We start from the raw sequence: 26,206 nt of genomic DNA, 5'->3' as shown, positions 1-26,206 counted from the left end.
ACCACCAGACGCTTCCAACACCTCGCGGTCCCCCTTCCTTCGAAGCGTGTTAAAACTGCTCTCCTTAAGCAATGTCACCTTTGACCCCGTATCTATCAACAATTCCATACAACAACCATTTAACTTGCAACGCACAACAGGGCATGCCTCGTCGGCCACACAAACTACCACCACCTCATCATCTACTGCTCCCTCCCCACGCTCTTCAGGCTGGGGAGGACTAACTAGTTTTTTGACTCGGTATCTGGAGCCCCGCTGTAGGCTTGCTTAGGGCGTGTCTCGCCTGCTTCTCTTTGTGGCTCCCCACGGCGCACGTTTTGGCAGAACCTGGCGATGTGTCCGCGACCCTGGCAAGCGAAGCATACGATTTCTTCAAAATCTCGCATACCGCGCCTGTAGCTTTGTGGCGGTCTCTGGTTTCCAGCGAATGAGCGCTGTTGAGCGCGCGCTTCAACCTGGCGTTCTACCTGCTGAGATAGCAGCTGTTCTAAGCGATCTAATCGCTCTGTCAAGAGAGCAACCTCAGGGTTGAGCACCGCTCTCTCTATGACGCGTACTCTCGCTGCGGCTGTCGTTAACGCCTCATTTCGTTCCTCATCCAATGCGGCCTCCACGGCTTGGTCGAAATTGCTCGGCTTGCGCGAGAGCACGAACCGGCGCACGGGGTCTTGCAGACCAGCCACGAACAAAGCGGTCATTTCCTCTTTAAGTATATCCTCCGCGTATTTCTTCTTTAGCTGGTCTCCTTCCTCCTCCCTGCTTAACGTATCTCGCGCTAAGCGCTGAAGCCGCGACGCAAACGTTCGCACGTCCTCCCCTACCATCTGCCCGGCGTCACGGAACCTCTGTACCCGCACGTGACGTGGTTCAGTGTCGAAATGCTCAAACGCGAGCTTCTTAAATTCCGCAAATGATTTTGTGGATTTCACTTTTTCGTCTCGCCATGCAAAATCATGAGCAGCTCCTGCCATCTTACACCTCGCCATTCCCAGCATTTGAGCATCGGACCATCCCCCCATTTTCCCAATCTCTTCTAGCATGGAAAAGAAATCGCAGATTGGAACCCCTGTCTTATCTCCTGTAAACGTCGGAATGACGCTTCCTAATGCCAGCATGCTTGCTCCGAGCGACGGCTGTGGAGTGGGAGCTCCCTCAGATAAAGACATTTTTTTTTCAGCCCTCCGGTGCCTCAAGCCTCACAAATGGGGGTAAAAGTCCCACAATCAGTCCCGTGATTCCCTTTTGATTACAATTTTGAAGTCATGAATGTCGCAGCATTCAGAGGACATTTGCTTTTGAGACCCCACTTCTGACACCAGTGTGATGACCCCCATAATGCGCAGGTCCACACGGGACGGAGAGGCAAAGAGACACCGTATGGCTCAGTTTAAACAAACAGGTATATTCAATAATTACACATGATTAAGATTATACATCAGAGGCTGGGGCGTCCGAGCTTACGTGCCGACGACCTCATGGGGGCGATGGAGTGGCTCCGGAGTTGGGCTCGAGCGGTTGCTGGCAGAAGCTGCACGCCGTCGGGCTTCGGCGCTGAAGGCCCTCTTGGCGAACGATGTCGTCCTGAGCGTGTATGCAGTAGAATTTCAGTAGTCGTCCGTTTCTTCGAGGATGGTTCACAAACCCTTCCTCTAGTGTCGTTCGGCTTGGAAGATGAACAGGAGGCGAGCTTGTAGATGATGACAGCAGAGCATAATTTTACAACATACATATACAGAGAGTTAAACTGGAAAAAGCAGAACTGAATTTACAAAAGAACAAACTTTGCACTACTTTACTCATCGACCGGGCAGGTTAGTGCCTAAGTAGCATCACATTACATGCTAAGCATGGAGCCCCAGCTCAGACTGGACTGCATCCGTTTACATGCGCTTTTAAGCACTTGATTAACAAAGGACTAAGGGCGGTCATTTTCAGTGGCCCGCCCAAAGCATCAATTCTCCAATCCAAAATAACATGCGAGATGGGGACCACCCCTTGGGTTGGGCTTAGCCTCGAACCCAGAGTCTGTTAACAATACAAACTAAATAAACAACAAAAACGCCACCACTCTCTCTCAAGTGAGAGTATACACAGGCTCTCTCTTCGGAGCTAATTCACTAGCGCCTGTCTTTCCACATTCTTGGCGAGTACTGCCTGCCCGCCATGACAGGTGTCCGTCACGGCCCTTCTGGGAATGCGCTTTTGTTCACGAGGCACGGCGGGAAGCTGTGGGTGCCTTCCCGGCGATAGCCCACGTCGAAAGGGGAAGGAGGGAAAGAATGTTGTCTTCGCGGTAGCGCATAGCGTCGGCTGTGGTACGGCGCGCTCTGGTCCGCTGACAGCTCCCTTGTCCTGGAATGTGCCCGGAAATTGGGGAGGATAAAGCCTGTTTCCCGGCGGCGGCGGGTCCGGTTGTTCTGGTCGTCACTCAAAGAGCATGGCTGGGTAATTGATGATGCCGCTGTCACGGCGGCGGGTCCCTTCGTTCTGGTCGTCACTCAAAGTGCATGGCTGGGTAATTGATGATGCCGCTGTCATCTGGGTCTCCGTCTACGCCGCGCCGTGGAACGTGGAACCTCGCAGCACACAAGGAATGTCACAGTACCTACCACCGGGGTCAGACGGAATGAAGGCGCCCCGATTTAATCGCATGCAAACGACCTTCGAGGAGCGCACAGCTCCCGTGACGGACGTCCGAGTCTCGGTCGGGTCCGGCCAAGGCCGGTGCGTGGCCCATCTGCATGGCCCCATTTCCTCGGCACAGCAGCTGTCCGGAGCGCATTCATTATGAACGCATGCCCGCAGCTGTGCCGTCGCGCGCAGCTTCGGCCTTGATCCACGGGAACCTCGCTGCCAGGGATGTGCCGGTGGCTCTCCGTTGTTTTGGGGAGGACAGGAAGCGACTGTAAGCTCTTCTAATTTGAAGCGCCCTTGTTTCCACGTATTTCCCTATCATTTTCCGAGGGCCTGTGCTGCGTCCTTTTCGTCCGTTTTTCCGCCTGCCTTGGCTGGCAGTGGCGATTTCCTTCGTTCCGACCCCCCACTTTCCTAAACCTCCCCTATTTTAATTCAGTCCCTGTTTAACTGCCTTCACTTGTTTTGTCATTCCTGCCCGGCTGCTGTTTTTTTTCTCCTTCCTATCTCGCTGCTTCACGTCCCTGCCAGTGTTTCACCCGGGACCCGGATTTCGTACGCCCAGTTTGATTCCGTGCCTATTCCTCCAGTTTCGTTCCTTGTCTCCTTCCTTTTTCCCGCGTTGCCGTTTCTTCCCCGAGTGCAGCCCTCCGACCTCTTCGCCTTCGCAACTTTCCTCTCTCGAGACGCTCACTCCCGCAGTAATCGCTTCATTTATATTCTCCCGCCCCTTCAGACCCCCACCCCTGCTATGCGGCGTTTGCGCTTTTTCTGAATGAGCGGCGCAGCCCTTTTCTTTTTCCTCGCACGCCACCGCATGTCCACTTTACGAGATCATTGCGTAAGCTCAACTCCACTTGGACATCCCCCTCGCTTCGCCCCCTCCCTATTTTCTGCCTCTCTACGCGCTTTCGCAAGTTCCACACGCTTGAGAGCTGCGTTGTCACGTAAACTGTATAGTTCACTTAAAGGGCAACTGCACCACTTTTCGTGCAGCACGCGGGCGCCTTAGCGTTTTGCCTCCATAAATACGCAGCCGCCGCAGTCGCGTTAGAACCAGGGAACTCCGGATCAGTAGCCGAGTTCTCTAACGACTGAGCCGCCGCGGCGGGCTCACGGTAGGTACGATTTCGAATTCCCGCTGCTGTCGACCACACCCTGACGTGCCTCGTTGGATGCTGCTAAATAGCGCTCGGTAGGCTTGGCCTCCGGCGACATTGGCTTTTTTTTTTCTTCAAAGCAAGCGTTTATGCGTTGGAAATGTAGCGATACCGTCGATGACGGCATCATGCGTCCCTCACTCGGTGCTGTGCGCTGCCGAGAAGCTTGAAGGCCGTCGCGATTTTAATAGACTAATACATCACCATTCGAAATGCTAGCCGATAAGAACTTCGCACGCTTTTCTTGCAAGTTTCACACATTCGAACCCTTTAAAGGAACAATGAGGACAATGCTATCATTTTTTTGTTAGTGAAATCCGATAGTTCGGCATTTTGTGGCTGTGTTGCCGCTTAATTGCCAGGCCGCGAAAGGTGCATTTATTGCTATGAGATTTGGATTCCAAGTTGAAGAATTTTTTTCCGCCACTACGGTTCAAACTCGGGACTCTGTGGTGACGAAATAGGAAGCCAACTTCAATTTCTCCTCAGTGTCCCTTTTAAGACTTATAAAAGCTGTGCAGTTGGCCTTTAAACGAGAAGACCTGGGCAGATGCCGGTTTCGTCTGCTCCCTGCCTTTTCCCGGAAACCCATGCGCTCGTTGCCCCTAATGGACGCTGCGCAAACTCAGCGCTATGGTGGCTCGGCTGTGCTTCTGAGGCCTGCCGTCGTCCCCCTCGGAAGGAGCGGTTGTAAGCGGGTGCAGCCTTCTGACCGGCTTTCACTGCATCGGCGAGGGGAGGGACGTTGTGAGCGGCACCAAAGCGCTGATGCAACTGGAACTTGTGTGCCCCGTTGTTGGCTCGCAGATTTCCCGTTCTTTGGAACCCGCGATGGTTGACCGAGTGGAGTTCATCTGTCGGAAAGCCTAGCACTGTCGCCGAACTCTCGGTGCGGAATTTTGTGGCAGTGTTTGCAACTGGAGAGCGGGTCACCGCCGTGTGCCTCCTTCCGCGAGCGCAGCGCGACGAACGGGACAAATAATAAAATTGGCGGTGGTTAAACCTGGAGTGACGCGGTAGCTACAGCAGGCCGAGTGGAACTTGTTCAGTTGAACTGCAAAGTCAGTCTGTCGCTGCTCCGTTTCGCTGGGCGTTCCTTCTTCATCTTCGTCCAACTTGACACGGCGCATGCGCACAGCTGTGGCAGCTCGGTTTCGCCGGCGCAGCATCTGCTCCGCACTATCATTTTGTTCACTACTTCTGTTAATGTTTGCTTGGATTTTGGTCCTCGCTTCTTTATTAACGTAATCATAATACCATCTGGTCCTGTCGACGTGGCTGGTCACGGGACCAACCACGTGATAAGCCACGGCGCCACGCCGCCGGCAGCTGCTCCGCACCACGCGACCAGCCACCTGCCAGTGTGGCGGCACAGCCACGGCGTCGCCGCCACGCTGAAGGCTCGAAATGCTACCGTAATGTAGCCATCGCTACAATAATCCTTTTTTTGCGCCAAATGACATGATACCGGAAACCGACAGTAAAAACTGCCGCATAGGACAGCTAGAAGGAAGAGTGGACACAACACAGCGCTGTGTTGCGTCCCTGCGTGTTTACTTCTTCTATATCGTCACCAAATCGTCACCAACTCGGCCGACAGCTTACCTCGTCGAACCTCCTTCCGCGCTGTGCTGATGGAGCACCCGAGCAGGAAGGTCTCCCACATCTCCGCGCCAGCGGCCTGCCTGGAGGGTTGTCGGGTATGCGAGAACAACAACAAAAAAGAAATCTGCAGAGAATGTTCACTGGATTCCGTTGAGAGCGAAAGCACGGATTAGTTCTGCGTAGAAGGCGACGATGAGCGGGACGAAGCGGTCGCGCTAGGTCAGCTGCGGACGGACAACGAGACAGTGGACCATTTTGGCGGGGGTCGGTGCCCTTCGGATTAGTGGTTACGCACGAAAAACGTGTATGCGGAGATGTAAAAACGTCCGACGAAATCCGGCCAATGAACAGGTATAGCGCCGCACTTCAGAATTCATTGCTGCCGAATACCGAACTGTGGTTTTTTTTGGAAAGGGTGTAAGAAGGGAGTGAAAGAAGAAACAGAGAAAGACGGAGAGCTGTGGAGTAACAGACACCTTTAGCATAAGGTGTTACCGTTTCCGCAGTACCGGGGCCTCGCGTGCCATCAGTGCGCAGATCGCCTTGAGGGCGCCAGATGGCGCCAGGTACCCGGCAGCAATTTCGGAAAAATCTGTTCTCCATGGGCAATAATAAGAGGCTACAGCAAATTTTTATGGTTACAGTTCGAGGCAGTCGGCTGGGGGCAAGGATGACAGAAAAATTTTAAAAAGAAAAAAAAAATGTTGCACATAATTTATCGGAGGAGGACAGACCGGCTACCGCAATTGTTTCGCTTGGGCAAAGACAACGGCAAAGGGCAGAGACGAAGGTTCCTAGTAGCACGTCGACAGGACCAGATGGTATTATGATTACGTTAATAAAGAAGCGATGACCAAAATCCAAGCAAACATTAATAGAAGTAGTGAACAAAATGATAGTAGGTGGCAAAGCCTTCGATAGATGGCGATTAAGCACAAGAGAGAGAGAGAGAGAAACATTTATTGAAATCTCAATGAGATTAGCGGTGGGCCGTCGTCTTCATCGTTGACGTCTGGCCTCTTCGCAAGGTCGGGCCCCTATTCCAGGGCTCCGCTGAGTCTTGCTGCTTCGCATGCGTGCTGCACAAGGGCCCTTTGGGATGTGAGCTCGCTGCTGGTGGGCAGACCCTCCCATTGCTCCGCACTCGGGGTTTTGAGTTTGTGGAATGCATAATTGCGTTTGCACTCCCATGTAATGTGGTATTGTGTGGGGGTTGCCCCGCACCACGGGCATGTGTCCCTGAATTGTGTAGGGTACATTTTGTGTAGAATGTATAGGTTGAAGAATGTTCCTGTTTGCAGTCTCCGCCAGTTCACTGCTTCTTGTTGTGTTAATGAGTTGTGTGGCGGATGATACTTGAGCCTCTGTCCTATGTAGCAATTTAGCAGCTCCGCATATACTGGCTCCACTATGGTAGGGTTCTCTAGGGTCTCCAACAGCTCAGCTCGGAACGTGATCTCGCAAACTAATCTGTCCACCCTTTAGTTGCCCTCTATCCCTGTGTGTGCCGGTATCCAGAGTATCTTGTGGGTTACTTTTTGGCTAGGGGGCCCTGTTTCGAGGAGGATTCTTAGGGCCGCCTTGCAGACTCTACCTTGCGCGTAGTTCCTGCATGTGGATTTCGAGCCTGTTAATATGATCAGTGATTTGTTTCTCCGCTAGTCTTCGGCCGCCGCTAGTGCAACGGCGACTTCCTCCCCCTCTGCTACCGTGTGGCCCCGTAGGGTTGCGTATGTGATCGGTTTGCCGGCGAAATCCACGACTGCTGCGGCGGCATTGATTATTCTTGTTCTTTTATCCCACGGATGAAGCGCTGCGTCCGTGTACACTGTGTTTTCTAGTTAGCCAATTGGCGTTCCACATAGTCTGCCCGCGCCTGTCTTCTAGCCGCGTGGAGATTCGGGTCCATGCTCTTTGGTATAGGACAGACTTGGAGGGTTTTACGGATGTTGTCGGGGATATCGGCGGATCGATCAAAATGCCCTTCCATGTCGTAACCTAACCTCTTTAGGAGTGCTCGGCCGGCGGCTGACGTTCGGAGTCTGGAATTCTGCGTCTTGAGCTGTGCTTCCGCTAGTTCGCTGAAGGTGACGCTGAGCCCCAGCTGCAGCAGCTTGTCGTTTGGCGTGTTTCTAGGCAGGTGTAGCGCCGTCTTGTATGCTTTTCTTAAGAGCGTGTGAGCTTGTTCCCTTTCTTGCTTGTTCATGGGGTTGTACGGGAGCGAGTAGGTGACCCTGCTGACCAACAGACTTCTGACCAGTTTTATCGTATCAGCTTCTTTCATTCCGTATCTTCTTTGGGAGACTTGGTTATCATACGACTCACCTGCTCCGTTGACTTTTGGAGCAGGCTGATCGTGTGGCTGCATTTCTTACTTCCTTGGATCCACATGCCCAAGACTCGTATCATGTTTCTCTCTGGTATGTTTTGTCCCTCGAGCTTCACTTCTAGCTTTGCTTGGGTGTCCCTCGAGCTTCACTTCTAGCTCTGCTTGGGTGGGGCGTCTTCCTACTCTCAGGAGCTCGGATTTCTCCGTTGCGCAGGCTAGTCCCCTTTCTTTAACATAATCTTCCACGCAGCTTGCTGCTTTTTGCAGCTTATCTTGTTTTTCTCTCAAGGAGGCTTGGTTGACCCAGACTGTAATATCATCTGCGTACATTGCGTGTTGTATACCTTCGATCTTGCTGAGTTTCTTGGCTAGACCAATCATCGCTATGTTAAATAATATGGGTGAGATGACGGAGCATTGTGGCGTTCCTTTGCTCGGGGTAGTGAAGATATCGCTTCTCAAGTCCCCAAGTCCTACTGTGGCCGTTCGGTTGGTCAGGAAGGCCCTCACGTAGTCATGGGTCCTTCTTCCGCAGTTGCCGTTATTCAGCCCTTCCGTGATGGCTGCGTGGCTGACATTGTCAAAGGCCCCTTTGATGTCGAGGGCCATGACTATGTTTTCGCCCGTTTTGGGTGCTGTTTCGAGGACCTCCTCCTTGATCTGTAGGAGGACTTCTTGTGTCGATAGGTCTGTTCTGAAGCCAAACATGCTGTGCGGGTATAGCCCTTTGTTTTCTAGGTGTAGTTGGATCCGTTTCGTGGTGATTCTCTCGTAGAGCTTCCCCAGGCATGAAGTGAGAGAGATGGGTCTGAAGTTCTCTATCTGCAGCTTCTTGCCCGGTTCAGGGATCATCGCCACTACGGCGTGCTTCCACTCGTATGGGATTCTTCCCTCTTTCCACAGTGTGTTGAGGTATGCTGCTAGTTGATCCGTCGCCTCGTCGCTGAGGTTGCGTATCAGGGAGTTTCTGATTCTGTCAGTTCCCGCTGGCGTGTTCTTGGTTATCGCCCTCATTGCCGCGGCCACTTCCTCGCGTGTTACGGGTCTGTCCATATCGGGGTTCTCTATTCCTAGGTACTCCCCGTCGTAGCCTTCGGGTTCGTTCTTGCTGTAGCATTTTGTTCGTACCGCCTCGAGTAGTTGCTCGTCGTTACCCTCGTATTGGTGTACGAGTCTCTGGATCGCCTTTCCGCTTTCGGCCTTAGTCTTTGTGGGATCCATAAGGGCTATAAGTATGCGCCACGTTTTAGCCGTGCTGAGTGCCGTTCAGCGAGCTGCTGAACTATGGACCCTTGTCTAGCTAGCTGTGCCGCGTACTGTTCCGCCGGAGTCGTGATTAAGCACAATGAGCATGATATATAAGGGAAGGGGGACAAGGCTGGCATAAACAACTACCCTCCCATAACAGTGACGTCTGTGGTTTGTAGGGTGGTGATGCAGGTTATATGATGATGAGGATTTTTATGGCGCAAGGGCATGTGTGGCCAAAGAACGCCATGGCACAAGGTTTGTTTTCTTCATCTTTGACCCATTTCCCAAGAAATTCACCGTAAAGAAGCCGAGCACCAGACCAGGGGAAAGCTTGTACCCAATGTATCACCGGTGGGTAGCCGCCGGTACTGGAGATCGAACCCCGCACCTCCCGCATGCGAGGCGGATGCTCAAGCCACTTGGCCACAGCTGCGGTTGTGATGCAGATTATAAAGGAGAGACTAAAGGCATTGGTGGGGAACGGGGGGGGGGGGGGGTCGCTAGGGAAGCTACAAAACGGGTTCCGGAAACAAAGAAACGAGGTTAGAGGACAATCTGTTTTCATTGAAGTAGTGTATAGAGATTGCTGAAAAGGAACACAGGCCCCTATGGCTAGCACATCTGGATATCAAGGGAGCCTACAACAGCGTTATTCAAGAGGATTGGTGCTACGTACGGGGCACATTGGATATGGGAGGTGATATTTTAAAAGATATCTATAAAAGCAACGAAGTGCTTATAAAATTGGAAAAATGTATCAGAGCCTATAGAAATACAGCGGGAATGAATGACTGAATAAAATTGTTATTATGAGCAAAAAAAAACATGCTGCGTGTAGTCCTTAGTCCAGGACCCCATTGGAGATGGCCGCCTGCTTCGCCCGTTGCGCCAGTGCTTTCTGGTCCTCCAGGCGTGAGCTGGTCAGCATCCCCTCCCTCTGCTCAAGTGTGGGGTTCCTGATGATCGCTTTAGCTCCTGTTTTTTTTTTTTTTGGCATGCCTACAGCATATGAAATATACAGCGGGGGCTTAGGCAAGGATGTCCGCTGTCACCTTTGTTGTACGTACGAGGGTTAGAGACCAAACTAGAGAGGAGCGGACTAGGCTTCAACCTTACTTTTTTTTCAAGCAAGGAGAATGGATTAAACAGTCATTACCGGGACTAATATACGCTGATTATTTACTGCTAATGGCTCACAACAAGGAAGGTTTGCAGAGGTTGATGGACATCTGCGGTCCTGGGAGAGACAGGTTAGGCTTCAAGTTTGGTAGCGAGAAATCTGCAGTCATGGCATTTAATTATGAAGGCGGTGAGCATAGAATACTGGAGACGACGCTCCTGGGATGTGGATAATTAACGGTGCTGAGTATCTGATGGAGCATGAAAAATATGTAATGAATGAAGCCAGTAGGAATTCAGCTGTCATGAAAAACAGGGCACTGTGGAATTGCAATAGGTATGAAGTAAGAGGGATCTGGAAAGGGGCGGTGGTTCCTAGCCTGACTTTCGGTAATGCGGTCCTGTGCATGAGACCGGATGTTCAAGCAAGGTTAGAAATCAAACAACGCGGCGTAGGGAGGCTAGCTTTGGGAGCACATGGCAATACACCAAATCAGGGGGTACAGGGTGATATGGGATGGGCGTCGTTCGAGAGCAGAGAAGCTAGCAGTAAGATGGCATTTGAGGAGCGATTGAGAAAGATGGAGGAAAAGCAGTGGGCTGGGAAAGTTTTCCGATACCTGTACATAAGGAATGTTGACACAAATCGGAGAAAGTGAAATAGAAAATTGGCAAGCATCTGGACAGCAGTGGGGGCCAAATCAGCAAAGGTTAAAGAAACAGGGAGAGCTCTGTGGAAACTAGGTACGCTGACGAAATCGGCGCTGGGAACATACAGGATCTTTAAGCAGGAGATTGCCAAAAAAGTGATAATTTAGGGGAAGCTCTTTGTTTTTCGAGGCGAGGACGTGAGTTTTGCGGACTAAGACATATAGAGTCAGGTACCACGAGATAGACACGTTGTGCCGTGCGTGTAGAGATACTTTTCTGTAAAGGGCTTCACCGTACAGTAGAAAGCAACGGGGCTGATTTATTCAAAGCATTGGGGTTTAAGGACAGGGAAGGAGAATATAGATTTTAAGCGGGTAGAAGTAACCAAGCGGAGGTTGGTGGCCCAGACATGGCTAGGTCCGTCCTGCGCGGATGTCTGCCGCATCGGCACCAATCGGCGCGTACGTGCGGGCGCGATTTGAATCCGCGTCTTCGTGCTCGCCAGTCGAACTCCGAATGTGGACCTCTGCATGTCCCCAAAAGTTGTGCGCGTGTTTTAACTGCAAAGCGGCATGGGGCCATTGTTTTCTATCGTTGTCCCGACTATCCTAACGGTTCCTTGGCCCCCGATCGCCACATATTTAGTGGCTGCTGTTGCGTTGTTGCACGCGTCACAAGCGCTTGAATGCATGTAATCTTTCTCGTGGTCTGTGTCTGTCTGCGCCAAAACTCTTTTCAAAATTGATAGTTTGTATCTGAATGAACTGCGCATCCGCCTTGATCTCCTTCGTTGGACGGTGTCTTGCTTCGGAGTTCTTATCGCCTTCTTTCCTTGGTGGTGCGACACGGCATTGGGAAGAAGAAAAGCGCAGACGGATTTTTTTTTTTTACAACAGTTGTACTTTACGAAACTGAAGACGAGAAATAAAATGAAGACAAAGAAAGAAGAGTCGAATCGTCACGGGTTCTCGATTGTTTTGCAGCGGTGCGTTCATCTCCGGTTGCTCCGGGCGAAAGCGGATGATTTCAACGTGTGCATTCAGCAAGCTCTGCCGCCTTATTCAACAGCGCACAATGGGCGGTGCTGGGGACAGGCAAATGAGAGGATGCCGCAAGGGACAGAAAAAGAAAAGAATAACGAGTGGTCGTGTTTTATCTGCTCGTGGGGAGGAAACGGCGCTAAAAGGAAAAAAGAAAAGGAGGGAGCAAGTCTGCACGGCGCGCACTTCTGCCCTGGTGCGGGGCTGAAGTGGGAATAAAGGGAGTCTGGAATAATTCTTTTCTTTCTTTAAAGCCCCTGCTGGTTGCTGCCACTGCGAGGCGGCCTCACGATGAAAATTGGGCAGGCGGAGTGAGGTCTGGCTGAAATGAGAACGCTTTCTGAAAAGGAAGTCGAGACTCGGAGGGAAATCCGTTCCTCGGGATTGGGGAACAAGAAAAGGAGAAGAAATGAGTGACTCGCTAGGGAGTCTCTCCTCAACCCACTTCAGTGACTCCTTCGCGTTGCTTTGGCATCGCCCCCTTTTGAGGAGGACGCTATCCGGAGCGCAGTTTTTCTCTTTTCTGTCCTCAGTTGTTCGGCTCTTACTTCTTTTATTTAAGGAAGCGAAAAGAGGGACTGGGGGGGAGAAGTCGTCGTCTTTCTGTCGCCCTGTGCAGCAGCTGCGGCCGACCAGAGTAATCATCCGGAAGCGAGGCACCGTTTCGTGGGGGAAAAAAAGGCTCTGTAGGGACGTCCGTGACGCACGCACAGGCAGGCACAGAGGAGATGGACGTGTTATTAGGCGGTGGCCAGCCTGGTGCACGGTAGGAAGTTAATTTCCAGCCGGCCGCCCTTTCAGCGCCGGGCTTCATGTCTGGAACGGCCGCTCGCTGGAGATGGAGGGTGCTCGTCCCCGTGGAGAGATGCCGCCTGCGCGGCCCTTCTGAAGGATGCGCTGGCCGTCTGCGAGAGTCCCGGATGGAATTATTATCTCCTTCTGCTACCGTGGGTAGGCACTTCGTGTCCAAGGACCCGCACTACGCTCGCGCTGCACTTGACGTGTATGCGAACAGGGCACGACGGCCTGTGTGCGTTGGACGGTGAGCGTCTCGTGCACACGTTGGGCGCATTTGTCCTGGCTGCGCTTTCCACATTCTGCGCGAGGGGAGGAAAACACGTAGCTCGTCATGGATGGCAGAGAGGGAGAAAGACATTCTACTGCCCGGTATTGAATGCGAGAACGTCTTCCCTAGGTCTGCACTGCGGTTGGGGGAGCGCTCCGTTAGACCTACCCGCACGAAATGTGGACGGACAAAGAAACACGGGTTCGCCGCGGTGCCTTAGCGGTTATGGCGCTTGGCTGCTGACCCGAAGGACGCGGCAGTCGCATTTCGATGGAGGCGAATGCTGGAGGCCTGCGTACTGCGGCGTCCCTCATCGGAGTCGCTCAGGGACGTTAAGCCCCCATAAACCGAACCAGATGCACTGGACACGCGGTGCGGGTCTGCGACCTCGTCTTTTCCAAGCCTGCAATGCATAACCAACTACGCTGCCACTCGTGACTAAATATAGGCCCCGAGTGTTTTCTTTGCGTCCGCGCTCTCCCCAAGCTAAGGCCTTCGGAGTCCAACCAGTGCCGTCTGTGCTCGCGCGGCTCGATTGGTTTGGAGGGAACGCGCGCGCCCGGAAGCCGCGGTCGCCAATTACGGCGCCTTCGCCTCGGGCCCCGAAGAGGAGGGCCCGAGGCAACGGATGTTGCGAGGCGCCTTCTGGCCGAGAGTGAGCCACTCGGTCCGCACAGGGCGGTCGTCCCGCGCGGCCCTGAACGCGGCCAGGGAAAGTAGAAGGGTGGGCTCTTCGCCGGTCAGCCTTGGCGCTCGCCAGCCCAGCCGCACTCTTGGCGCTGCTGCTGCCGAAGAACGTGAGGGGACACACCAGAAAGGCACCAAACACTGCTCCTGACTGCGCGCACTTCCTTTTGTAGCACAGCGCTGTGCGTGAAGATGTGTGCACGTATGCTGCACTGAAGAACAAACAGGAAAATGGCGCACGGTTTTGCGCGGTGAGGTGAAATGCGAATGAGGTGCACTAACATTTTGGTTTCGGTTCGAATCTCGGTTTTCAAAGTCAAGCAGGCTTCGGACGAAGGTCGCTGGTAGTCCCCACACCCCTCCTGGCGCAGTGGTGGTGCACCGGGCAAGCTATGCCCCACTGCCCTGCGATGGCAGGCGCTGCCTCCGGTGGGGCCTGTGAGACCCAGGTTTCTCTCCCCGAGCAACCTCAAGTCCACGGAGAACGGCTTCGGACAAACAAACACCGGCGAAATCTGAGATTGGGGCATGTAGCGCTCGTGCACTGAAAACAACAAATAACGGAACAGTAAAGGCACTGTGCATTAGCAGTGGTACTGCCGGAGCAGTCCAGTCCCGGTGCGCGGAGGTTTGTTGTTGGGCGACGACGGGGGCCAGCTCGTTGGCTCGGGCCCAAGCGGGCGCAGCCAGAGAATATATACGGCTCTGGGCGTAGCCGTGCATGGGAGATCGCGGGGTGCGCGCGTTCCGAATTCCAACCGGCCGGAAGCCGTAGCAACGGTCCGCGTGGTTGTAGCCCGCAATCAGCGTCTCTCGCCGGACGCCCGTGCCCCTTGAGCGGCCGCTGGCGTTGCCGGCTGCTGACGGAAGGGTGTCTGACACCTGAATGAGGAGAAAGTGTCTCGTCCAAGCAGTATACCGTCAAACTTGCGCCTTCGGCGGCCCGTGGCAGTGTTTATTTATGTACTCTAAGGGTCGTAGGCGCTACAGATAGGACTGGCAGGTCAACGCAAAAATGGCTGACAGTTTAGCATTGCTAAGCACGAAATAATGTGCGAAAGCACGGTTTTTTGCCGGTCGACACCACCGCCACGTACCTCGAAGCGCGATTGAGGTAGTCCCCTGGCACCGGGAGCCAGTTATGCGCCTTTCCTTTTCCCAAAATCATCGGAGTCTAAACCTTCGGATGGTTTTGAGAAAAAGAAATGCGTATAACTGCCCTAATTTGTAGGCACGCCTCCGCAGACTCAGAGCGATTGCGATGCCCGTTGACCCAGTGAGCCAGTTATGCTTGCTACTCAGAGGCTTCCCACACACACGCAGACGCACACCGCGGAAACCCGGGGAATGCGCGCCTAGAAGCGCTTTCGCACTAGAGATTCAATAAAAGCGGAGTCTAACCTAAGTGATAAAAAGTGCAGACCTGGAGGTTTCGCGTTCTGGGATGGAGACGGTGCAGGAAAGCACTGCTTAGGTCTGCAACTTATGCTTACTTTCAGATGATGATCACTGCGCGATAATACGTAATTTGGAGCAACGAAGAGACTTTTTTTGAGCGGTTGATTAGCGTAGTATATTCTGGGAAGTGCAGAAAGCCGAGAATTAAAACGTCGCATAGAAAGATGTGTGGGCAGTCTAGAGTTCTTTTTTTTTCATGACCTTGATACCATAGTCTGACTACAGTATATTGAGCCAAAATGTAACGAGCAGGGTGACAGATTCAAAAGCAGCAATGAGGTCATGACGGCCACCCTAGAAGGCAGCGGCGGGCGAGGAAATCGCATTCGTGCTCTCATGTTACGGTCACGTGAACACGCGGCACATCCTTGCAACTTACATCTATGTGCATGCCGCATAAGTTCCTTGGCGTTCCATTAAGAAGGCTGCAATCACAGTACACGTTACGAGAAAAACGCATACCGACTCTGGAGCGCGGCGCTCAAATTTTTGCCCCACATGGTCGGTCGATGTCTGGTCTTAGCCACGAAAAAATAATTTCGTGTTTCGTTTTCTTCCGAAACAATATTCGCACCCGACTGTGGCATCTTTGAGTTCGTGCAGCTAAAATTCAGTTAATGCTTTGCCGTGTCGTGATCCTTGCTTGCGTGGCTTATGAATGAAGCTGTTCGTTGTTAGTTTTTCCGCACAGCGTTTATATCCAGTGTGGCGGAAAAGATTAAGGACCTGATTTCTGTGCTCTTCCGTCCGCCCAGGTGCGGTCGATGCAGTTTGGCCTCCCTGGACACGTCGTGCTTTGACGAGTGGGAAATGCCTCTCTCACCGTGCACGAATACATACGAATGCATACTGAGAAGAAGGCTGCCCTCATAAAAATGTTTTAGTAGTGCCCTCCGTTAGCTTCGTCTTTGCGATGTTCCTCACGCTACCGAACACTACTCCAAAGTTGTAAAAATGCGGTGCTCTGGCAGTATGCATTCTCCAGAGGACTTTGAAGAAACGCTTCAATTCGTGTACGGCGCGTTATCTGACTGCACGTTTGCTGACGGACCCTTACCGATATTCTTGTTGGGCTCCACAGCCTGTGGAAAGTCCGTAAAATCGCACTTTCGCCAGATGGTTGTGTACATCAGAGATGCCAAAGACCAAACATCTGACTGGACACCGGGCCCACACTTCGTCGCCTGCTCAGCTATATATGCTTCCCTCTTTCAGTGTGTGTGTGTGTGTGTGTGTGTGTGTGTGTGTGTGTGTGTTAAGCTGGCTTGGCGTACGTTGCTCCTGGTTCCTTTGTGAATGCTGTTCTTGTATGCACAGCATTGCATTCCAACAATACTGTATGTCGTAGAAAGTAAAAACGGCAGTCGTGTGGCGGCGCGGCTGCTCGCGACTCGATCCCCCCGCTCGATCAATTCCCGTTCTCTTTTACGTTTCGTTGTATGGGGAGTGTACATCTACTCCTGCGTCTCTCGCTCTACCTTATAACGGGAATGAGGAGCGAAATTTACTCCTTCCAAGAGCCACGGGAAAAAGTGCGGCGGATTGCCCCACTCGCTGTTCCTGTGGTGCGCGGTTGAGAACTTGGCAATGTAGGCATGCACAGTCGCCTTGCCCTGCGCATGCGCTCGCCACACGTTCCTGTGGAAGGACTCTTGTGCATGCGGCTCTCGTGAAGCGACGTCTCGCCGGATAACCGGGTCGCCACTGCGCGCTCATCGTCTTCCGGTTTCGCCTGCTCGGCCAGCTGGCGTGACCCTTAATCGGTGCCAGGCTGCTTCGATCGCCGTGCTCTCCTTTCTGGCGGGCCTTTGTTTCCGCGGGCCCCTTCCGGTTCGCCGCTAATGACCGGCCCTCCCTCCCTCGCGGCTAATCTCCGCCGGGGGGGCCTCCTTTGCTGGGCCGGCTTGTCTTTTATTTTAATTTGTGCACTGTCAACGAGTAAAGCGTTGAACGCAGCAAATTGATTTCGTAGGCAGATGCGGGATCATCGAATTCCATATAACAGGGGCAATTTATCGCGTACGCAGTCTCTCGGCTACTGATCCGGAGTTCCCGGGTTCGAACCCAACCGCGGCGGCTGCGTTTCGATGGAGGCGAAACGCCCGTGTGCTGTGCGATGTCAATACAGCACGCTAAAGATCCCCAGGTGGTCGAAATTATTCCGGAGACCTCCACTACGGCACCCTTCTTCCTTTCTTCTGTCAGACCTTCCTTTATTACGGCGCGGTTCAGGTGTCCGCCGATATGTGAGACAGGTACTGCGCCATTTTCTTTCCCTCAAAACCAACTTCCAACCAATTTTCAGTCACCAGCGCTTGCACACGAGACAATGCAGGCCATCGCGCCGCGTGGCGACGAGCAGTGGTGAAAATTCAGGGCGCGACGAGCACCGGTGAAAATTCAAGGCGGCGGAAGGGGGGTACGAAGCTTTTGAGGCACGTGCTACCTAACCCGTGTCCTCTGTTCCGGGACGTGGCATATGCGGTTTCTGCGCACGATATGTCTTCAGCGTGCAGTTCGTGACCGGTGTGCACCTAAGCGCTGCGAGCCCTGCACGCGTCTGCTTGTACAAATTTACGACTCTACGTGCGGTGTCATAGGAAAATGAAAATTTGCTCTGAAGGGAAGAAAATGGCTGCAGCAGTTTCGCGCTCGGGCTGAACTCCGGCTTGAGCGAAACGGCCGGAGTTTGGTACCGCGTCTTCGTGCTCAGAAGTCATATCGGAGGAATTTGATGTGGACGTATATATGGCGTTGACTTAACACCTAATCCAGGTGTTAATCCAGGTGTTTTAGAGCGAAGAACACAAGGAAGAGGTTAGGACTGGCGCCAGTACCTTTTGTGTTCTTTGTCCTGTTCATTTGCGCTAAAACCTTAAATTAGGGATATATACTAACCCCGCCGCGGTGGCTCAGGGGTTAGAGCGCTCGGCTACTGATCTGGAGTTCCCGGGTGCGAACCCGACCGTGGCGGCTGCGTTTTTATGGAGGAAAAACGCTAAGGCGCCGTGTGCGATGCCAGTGCACGTTAAAGATCCCCAGGTGGTCTAAATTATTCCGTAGCCCTCCACTACGACACCTCTTTCTTCCTTCTTTCACTCCTTTATCCCTTCCCTTACGGCGCGGTTTAGGTTCCCAACGATATATGAGACAGATACTGTGCCATTTCCTTTCCCCAAAAACCAATTATTATTATTATTATTACTATGGATATATACTAGCCCCAAAAAGTAAGTATAGTGAAAACAACTGTACTACCTACCTTACGTACAATCCATATATCAACACATTTAGGGCAAATCTACTCGGAAAGTACAGCAGACTATATTCGCAAGAAGACCTAACGAAGTGCATAAGACTGCTTGCTGGCCAGCGAGAAGAAGACATCTCACCGTGCCCTCTCGGAGGGAGGGCGCATATGGTGGTGGGACCGCGCAAGTTGTTTACTGTGGCTCATCGTTGAGTGTGAAGACTCGCCGGCCGAGCGCATGGGGTGTTTCATGTGTTTCTTTTAAAGTATTGGGGGCCTATGAAATAAATGCACTGAAAAAGTGCACGTGATTGCAGAGGGCTCGTTAAGTCAGCCCACATTCGCTTTGTCTGATAAAAAACTGTCTTGTTTTCTTAAACTCTCGTGTGCGTGTATGTTTCTTTTTCTCGTTAATTAAAACATTATTCTGTTAGTCAGCGCTCGTCGTGCAGCTGCACTTTTCGTCTCGCTGCTTTTTTCGAGCACGAATCGTGAAGAGCCTAACCGTGGCCTGCAATATGTGCTCTGCAGGCCGCCCCTGTCGTTCCCGGAGCGGGAGCCGAGCCGGCCGCCCAGCTACCGGTCGCGCACCAGCTCGGCGGCGGGTGGTGGCATCCTCCGCTCGTGCGTGGGCGGCAACGCCTCGTGCAGCCAGGACACGCTGGCCACCATGAGCCCAGCCTCTCCGGCCACTGAGGACGACGAGCCGCCGCTGCACAGCCGCAATCCATCGCTGACGCTGAGCACGCTGTCGCAGGAGGACGTGGCCACGGGGCAGCCGACCGTGGCTGCTGCCACGGTGCACCGGAGCTTCAACGCCAGCCTGCTCGGGTCAGTCCGCCTTCAAGGTCATGTCAGCTTCAGGCGGGAAGCGTTGTCATCGTAACCATTCATATATGCGTCTGGCTTTCATGATTCATAGTGAGAGAGGAATTAGTTGGGTCATTTGATACATGACACGTAAAATTAGCAGTGCATGGGTGTGTCAGACACCAGTGTGAACTGTGAACCTAAGGACTTTATTGAAATACTCGTAATACATATTGAAAGACTCCACCCATAACATAATAATCGCAAAAAAGGCATGCAGCAAGATCCTTCACATCTTCAGCAATATAGGTATGCATTATTTCTTTTCAGAGAACAGAAGGAGTGCTAAGGCAGTCCATTCCTCAGCAGTGTATTAGATAGGCTTCACAAACAGACAAGTCCACTTGTAACAACCCTGATGATCACGCGGATTTCATTCGTGATATCCAAACTTCATAGTAAGCGGAGCGCAGAGTGTCGTTGCTATGAAAAGGGCCAAGTTCAAGCCAACCAGAGCTAGAATACTTTGCTCGAAGCACCTTCAAGAGAGCGGCTGCATGCACAGCTTGTCTCTGATGCAATCTTTAGGTTTTTGTCTCAAAATGGCACAGCTGAACTATGGCACGATTCATTCAATTTCTCGCATATGAGAAGTGTGTCACCATTGCCAAGAAACGCCTTTGCTAAAAGAGGAAACATGAGGTAAAAATGCCTCAATTTGTCATTCTGATTTCATTACTTGGTGATAGTTCAGAGATAGTTCAGATCGCTTTGTGTGCAGAGCTTTGCATGAACTGTTGACTGCGATCAGTCAATTTTTTCGACCGAAGCATGGCCTTGTGGGAGAGCATCCGCCTCGCATTCGGGAGGTGCTGGGTTCAATCCCCAGTGCCGCCGGGTACTCACCGGTTTTTTAATGGGTATAAGATTTCTCCCGGCCTGGTGCTCCGCTCTTGAGATGCTTGGGAAAAGGGCCCTGGATCAAACAGTTGCCTTGACGGATGAGAGATAAGTTCCGCCGTCAGGCAAGTCTAAATTCGCCTCGTGCTGTAGAAGCCCAACTTGTGGCCCTTTTTCAGTGGAGAGTGACCCCGCAGTGGGACGGACAGACAGCATCAGTGCATGATGGCATTTGCATGTCTCCTTTTTTCATGCAAGGGGACACACCACAGACCTCTGTGCTAATCATCGCATCACACAGCAGTAGCACACGCTGATGATTATTCGCGTGTGGATGGGCTACTGAGAAGAGCTGACTTTTGTGTTGGAGGCTGTGGCGGCTCTATGAGGTGCTTTCTCACACGACATGCTCCTGTCATGCTCGCAGAGCCGCTGCAGAAGCTTTGTACAGACGCGGGCCTGTGTCACTCACCTCAACACAGGCATGGCCGGACCTCCTGGGGCGCGCTGAGCGAGGTTTGGTTCAGGGCGTCCAAGCAAGCATGCATCATAGCTGTTCATATGCGGCATCTTGTTTCTCCACCCGTTGCTGCCTCGTCACTAATCATAGTAACGCTATTAAAATGAAAACGTTCGACACAGGTCTGTCGGGTTTGGGATGCAAATTTAAGTGTGAAATGAACTCCAACCAAGTTTTGAAAAAACATGACATTTCATAACCTTCTCAGTTTTTTTATCAAGGTGTCACTGCAAGCGAGTTTTGAGCTTGGCTTTAAACACACGTATAATTGACCGCTGTGGTCTCCGAACTGAAACCATGGATGTATGAAGAGGGCAGGGTTCCAAGGGAGCTATTAATATTGCCCAGCGTCTGCTGCATGTGCCATGACCAGAAGCAGCAGCCTTCTGTGTGGGTTTGACTTGATCCAGCTCAATAGTTCTGTCAAAGTCAATCCTATGGTCACACACATGCCTCGCAGTGCTTTACCATTGCACTTCGTTCACTGTTGATTTGACATCAGGTTTCTGCTACTTCATCCTTTCCACAAAATTCTTTGCTTCCCCAACTTTCAAGGACAGGCACTCAGAGCAAGGTATTGTAAAGAACACCTTGGGCCTTTCCTTTTTGACGAATCCTTCGGGGGCGTGGTAGGGAGCAGCGGATAGTGGTAATTGGCTTGAGTATTGTTCGCACCCCTTCCTTTCCAAAAATACGGGCCAAGGTTCTGCTGACACCTTCTATGCATGGAATGCATGTGCATCTTTCCCACTGGCTTATGCTGGGCTTGGCATAGAATTGTTTTTGTTGCATCCTTTTTTTTTTTTTTCGGATGATACATCCAGTGAAGGAAATGAGGTATCCATTTCTTTGGAGGCCAGCGAAAAAGTTGCCATAATCGCTTTTACGGCACCGCAGAAAACTGCAATCTGCACACTATGCAGTGCTGGATCCTTATTGGCAGCTTCTCCATCCTCAACGTGACATCAAGGCCTCTTGACCTATCACAGGCGGTGGCGCCACCTGCGATGTGCCCCTTGGCACCAGCTACATATTTATGCTAAAAAGGCAATTTGCACTTGTTTTTCCCTAATTTCAGTTGTATATTTGAGTTCGCAGCATGAAAAACTTTAGGATGCCGCTGCAAGCGTAATTTCTGCAAAAAGTGCTTCAGTGTCTCTTTAAAGGGGCTGCGAAACACCGCTTGAACGGATGCCCGCTTCAGATGGATTCTCATGTCACACAGATATTGACTCAAAAAGAATTACGAGAATTGAGGCATAGGAATGGGAGTTATTCAGTGAAGAATTTTCAAAATACAAGCAAACAAAATGCTGCCCTCAACTCGATTTTCACGCAGCTTCCCAGTCCCATTTCACTCTCCCAATGACGACACTTAATGCGACCAATCCAAACAGCTTATCTGAGCGCGTGGCGGAACTTTGCACTCCATGGTTGCCTGTTCTCTGTAACTCGTTCGTGCCAAGGCTGGCAGCGCCGTTTGCATGGTTACAACAACCATGTGAACGCCCAGCTGACCCAGCAATGATTCACTGTCACGTCGATGGCGCAGAAGGGAACACTGATCAGTGCCATTCCCTTACTTTGTGGGGTTGACATGGGGAGATAAGTACGTTCTCCCCACTCAATCGCGGCTGACACGGTTCAAAGCCGCCCGGACCCCACCCCGTGATCGCGTACGCTACCGAGCGCTCGCCGACCACGGCGGGCCTTGCTCTGGGGGAACAAAGGAACGACACATTGGCTGACACAAACAGGCATTTATTGCTACAGAAACAATAACGCCAGCTAGCAACAAGGTACGCTAATGAATCAAGGACGTCCGACTCACCAGCAAGGTTCCGAGCGAATGTTCGCCCGCGCTAGGGCAAGGGATATAAACTCCGCAGGCCGGACGGGACGAGTACGGGAGCCTGTCTCCCCGTCGCTTCTTCGCCCCGTCGGCGAAGAGCGGAGCCCCGACGCGACGCGTCCGATCGCGGCGATTATCCCGGCCCAAGAGAGCCCATCTCCCGCGGGCAGGCTTCAGCAGTCTCCCCCGCAGCGACGCTGGCGCCCTCTCTTGCCAGTTAATGTAACTGGCAAGGGAACGCGCTCATCCTCGGGGTACGACTGCTGCTGCACGGTGCCTCGCGGGAAAGCAAACTCAGGGGGCTGCAGGGCAGGTCCCCACATCCCCCCAACCTTAAATAGACCCACGCGCCTGAAAGTACATGCTATGGAGGAGTCTCCTGGTCTTCATGTCTTTGAGGCACGTCTTGCAGCGGAGGTCACGCCGACAGCGTCCACGCAGACTTCCGCGGTATTCCGAAGGCGGCGTGAAGGTCTCCGCTGGGACGACTCGTATGGCCCGCGGACTACCGTGTCCGCAGGCCCGCGAATCGAAGGCCGGTGAGAAAACTGCAGGCCAGGATCCTGCAGTAGTCGCCAGGGCGGCAGCAGCCGGAGGTGACTGCTGACTGGTCTCGCCACAGCTGCCCCGGATGGATGCGGCGAACAGGATACAGGCCGCTCCGTCGCAGCAGGTGGCAGCGAGACGATGTTCACCGGTCAGCAAGCCTGGGTGGCTCCACCGGATCTGCAAAATTGTCGAAACGCTCTCGGCGTGCCTTTAACGTAGGTCACGGGAGGGGAAACGGCATCCGCAAGGGCCTCGTGGCACAATGCCTAACTCGCTAGCAAAACGTGTCGGCGGCTGTGCAAACGCAAAGTTGAGTGAACAAGCCCTTTCTTGAGTTGAACGAGACTGCTCAGTTCGTGCGAGGTTGCAAAAAAAACAGACGGGCAGCAAAGTGCGCCCCCTCTCAACGTCACGGTCCGGTGGTCATGTCTCTTTTAATGTGGTGCAGGCAGCTCCGAAAAGCCTCAGGCCTAACGACCACTCCGACAACGACCGTGACCACAAGAAAGACCCGAAACGGGTTTTGTGCGCGCAGCCGCGAGGAGACATCAGCTTTGTGGGGTGGTCCTACCCCGCTCACTGCACAAAGCAGCTTCTGAGCGGTCGGCGCCCACCGTATCGGACGGTGTCGGAGCGCCCGGTGCCGAGCTGCAATACCAGCGAGCTCGTAGCGGCACCCGTGGCCCCAGGCCACCCGGCTCCCGGAGCCGCGACTCCCAGAGTCGAAAAAGAGATAGTAGAGAAAATATATACAGAAACTCGGACCACCCACGCGGCTTCCGTACTCACTCGCTTCGGGCTCGGCGACTCCGCGGGCGCTAGGCCTCGAACTCCCTCGATGCGGACCAAGTCATTCTCACGAAGAAACTCCAGGGAAAAAAAATGTGCTGAGCATGTCGAAAAGTTCAAACATGCTGCAGCGCAATACACCTCGCACTCAAGAAAGCATGCCGCAGGTCCTAGCGATCAAAATTCACTCTAGGCCTAGCACTTGTCAAGTCCGGACAAAGAGCGTTCCTCGAACCGAACCGACAGTCGTCCAATGTTCCAAGAGCAGGCCCCACGTTGGGCGCCAGATGTGGGGTTGACATGGGGAGATAAGTACGTTCTCCCCACTCAATCGCGGCTGACACGGTTCAAAGCCGCCCGGACCCCACCCCGTGATCGCGTACGCTACCGAGCGCTCGCCGACCACGGCGGGCCTTGCTCTGGGGGAACAAAGGAACGACACATTGGCTGACACAAACAGGCATTTATTGCTACAGAAACAATAACGCCAGCTAGCAACAAGGTACGCTAATGAATCAAGGACGTCCGACTCACCAGCAAGGTTCCGAGCGAATGTTCGCCCGCGCTAGGGCAAGGGATATAAACTCCGCAGGCCGGACGGGACGAGTACGGGAGCCTGTCTCCCCGTCGCTTCTTCGCCCCGTCGGCGAAGAGCGGAGCCCCGACGCGACGCGTCCGATCGCGGCGATTATCCCGGCCCAAGAGAGCCCATCTCCCGCGGGCAGGCTTCAGCAGTCTCCCCCGCAGCGACGCTGGCGCCCTCTCTTGCCAGTTAATGTAACTGGCAAGGGAACGCGCTCATCCTCGGGGTACGACTGCTGCTGCACGGTGCCTCGCGGGAAAGCAAACTCAGGGGGCTGCAGGGCAGGTCCCCACAACTTATAGATCCGAACTCGAGTGCCTGATACTGTGATGGTGTGACAGCCTGCGCAAAATATCAGGCACATTTAGCATAGCGCGTTCCGCTACTGCTTACCGCCAACCATTGCTCGTTGCTCCTAGCGCACTGGTTGGTCACGGCGAGCAAGGAGTGCGCGCTGTTGACGGGAACATGGTGCCATCTGGCACCGCCGCCCGGTGATCCTCCACAAGCTGACGATGCGCTCTGCATGCTAAATATGAAACGAACGCATCCTTCCTTGGAACCAAAACGAATGCTAGCTCGATCGGATCGATTATGCAAACCCGCTCTCGGATACATAGAGAGTAGCCATAAGGGATGAGTGCTAGGTCGTAGGACGTTTACAGAGAGATGCAAAGTCCTTCGATGCAAAAAGTAGCCAGAGCCTCTGGTGGCGTGTTTTTGTTTTACTTTATTTACAGTGCTTTTATCTAGGGCAAACAAGTTGGTCTTGTTAATGTAATATAAAACAAAAACTTGACAAAACGTATTTCTAGTTATTAACACAATTTGCAGTATATTTACTCTGTCCAATCATCAAGCTCGCACTAAGTGATGTCATATCCGCTGCTAAAAACTGCCACTGTATGGTGACACCGTCAGTGCCACGAATTTTTTTGGGAGCTAATTAAAATATTAAAAACTGCAGTATACGCGGTACTACTGATCATAATAGCATCACTATAACTCATTCTATGCAATCAACAGGCAAAACAACGCACTGAAAATGTGTTTCGGGGCCCCTTTAAAGCAGACCCTACCGGGGCACTTTCTTGGCTGTCCAACGTGCTCATGTCCTCCTTGCCAAGACCCTTGCTACCAACAATCAGTTTTTATGGACAGGATGTAACTAATTGTGTTGAAGCGTTTACAGCAGATGGTGACAGGCCGGCTGCATCTCATTCATAGCAGTAGGGGAGTGCTCATACTTGACGAACAGAGGTTTCATCAAGGCACGTGGCTCTGCAATGTCGTCCGCTTGAACATAGTCATCTGAGGAAACCTTAGCTGCTGACCCGAAAGATGCGGGTTCGAATCTGGCCACGCCGGTTGTATTTTGATTGAGGTGAAATGCTAAAGGCTCGTGTATTGTGTGATGTCAGTGCATGTTAAAGAACCCCAGGTGGTCGAACTTATCCGGAGCCCTGCACTATGGCGACTCTCATAGCCTGAGTCACTTTGGGATGTTAAACCCCATAAACCAAACCAAACCATCATCCAAGGAAATGTCGCTATGCATCAACGATGCGTTGCTACAAACCTAATCTTCATGATCACGTGCGTTTTCGACACCTTCATTGTTACCGGGCCCATGCTGCGCCGAAAGTAGCGCGGTGCGCTCATGGCACTTAACGTATTGTTGGGATGCAGGTAGTGTGGTCAGGCCAGAAAAGGGATGAGGAAGTCGGAGACGCGGTTAAGAAAGAAAGGCAAGGAAAGATTTATACAGACTATTTACATAATGTACAAGTAAGAGCAACTGAGAATGCCTCTAGGTAAAAGGGAGCTTTTTAGCAGACGGGAGTCTCTTAGCAAATGTGAGTTTTTTTTAGCAGATGGGAGTCTCTCAGTACCACAGCAGCAGCACGTTAAATATCCTTTGTATTCCACAGATCCCTAACTGGGAAATACAGT

At 52.5% G+C, this 26,206-nt stretch overlaps 1 protein-coding gene across 1 annotated transcript in view; it reads left to right on the top strand.

Moving 5' to 3' along the window:
- LOC144101943 (uncharacterized) overlaps positions 1 to 26,206 on the top strand; it is a 220,713-nt gene that overhangs the window by 178,417 nt on the left and 16,090 nt on the right. The window contains exon 6 of the mRNA XM_077635187.1: positions 18,782 to 19,081. Within this exon, the coding sequence (XP_077491313.1) occupies positions 18,782 to 19,081 (300 nt within the window). The remainder of the gene's footprint in view (positions 1 to 18,781; positions 19,082 to 26,206) is intronic.

The sequence above is a fragment of the Amblyomma americanum genome, chromosome 8, assembly GCF_052857255.1.
Source record: "Amblyomma americanum isolate KBUSLIRL-KWMA chromosome 8, ASM5285725v1, whole genome shotgun sequence".
NCBI lineage: Eukaryota > Metazoa > Arthropoda > Arachnida > Ixodida > Ixodidae > Amblyomma > Amblyomma americanum.
Note: the sequence above shows the minus strand (reverse complement) of the source record. Positions and strands in the feature narration are given on the sequence as shown.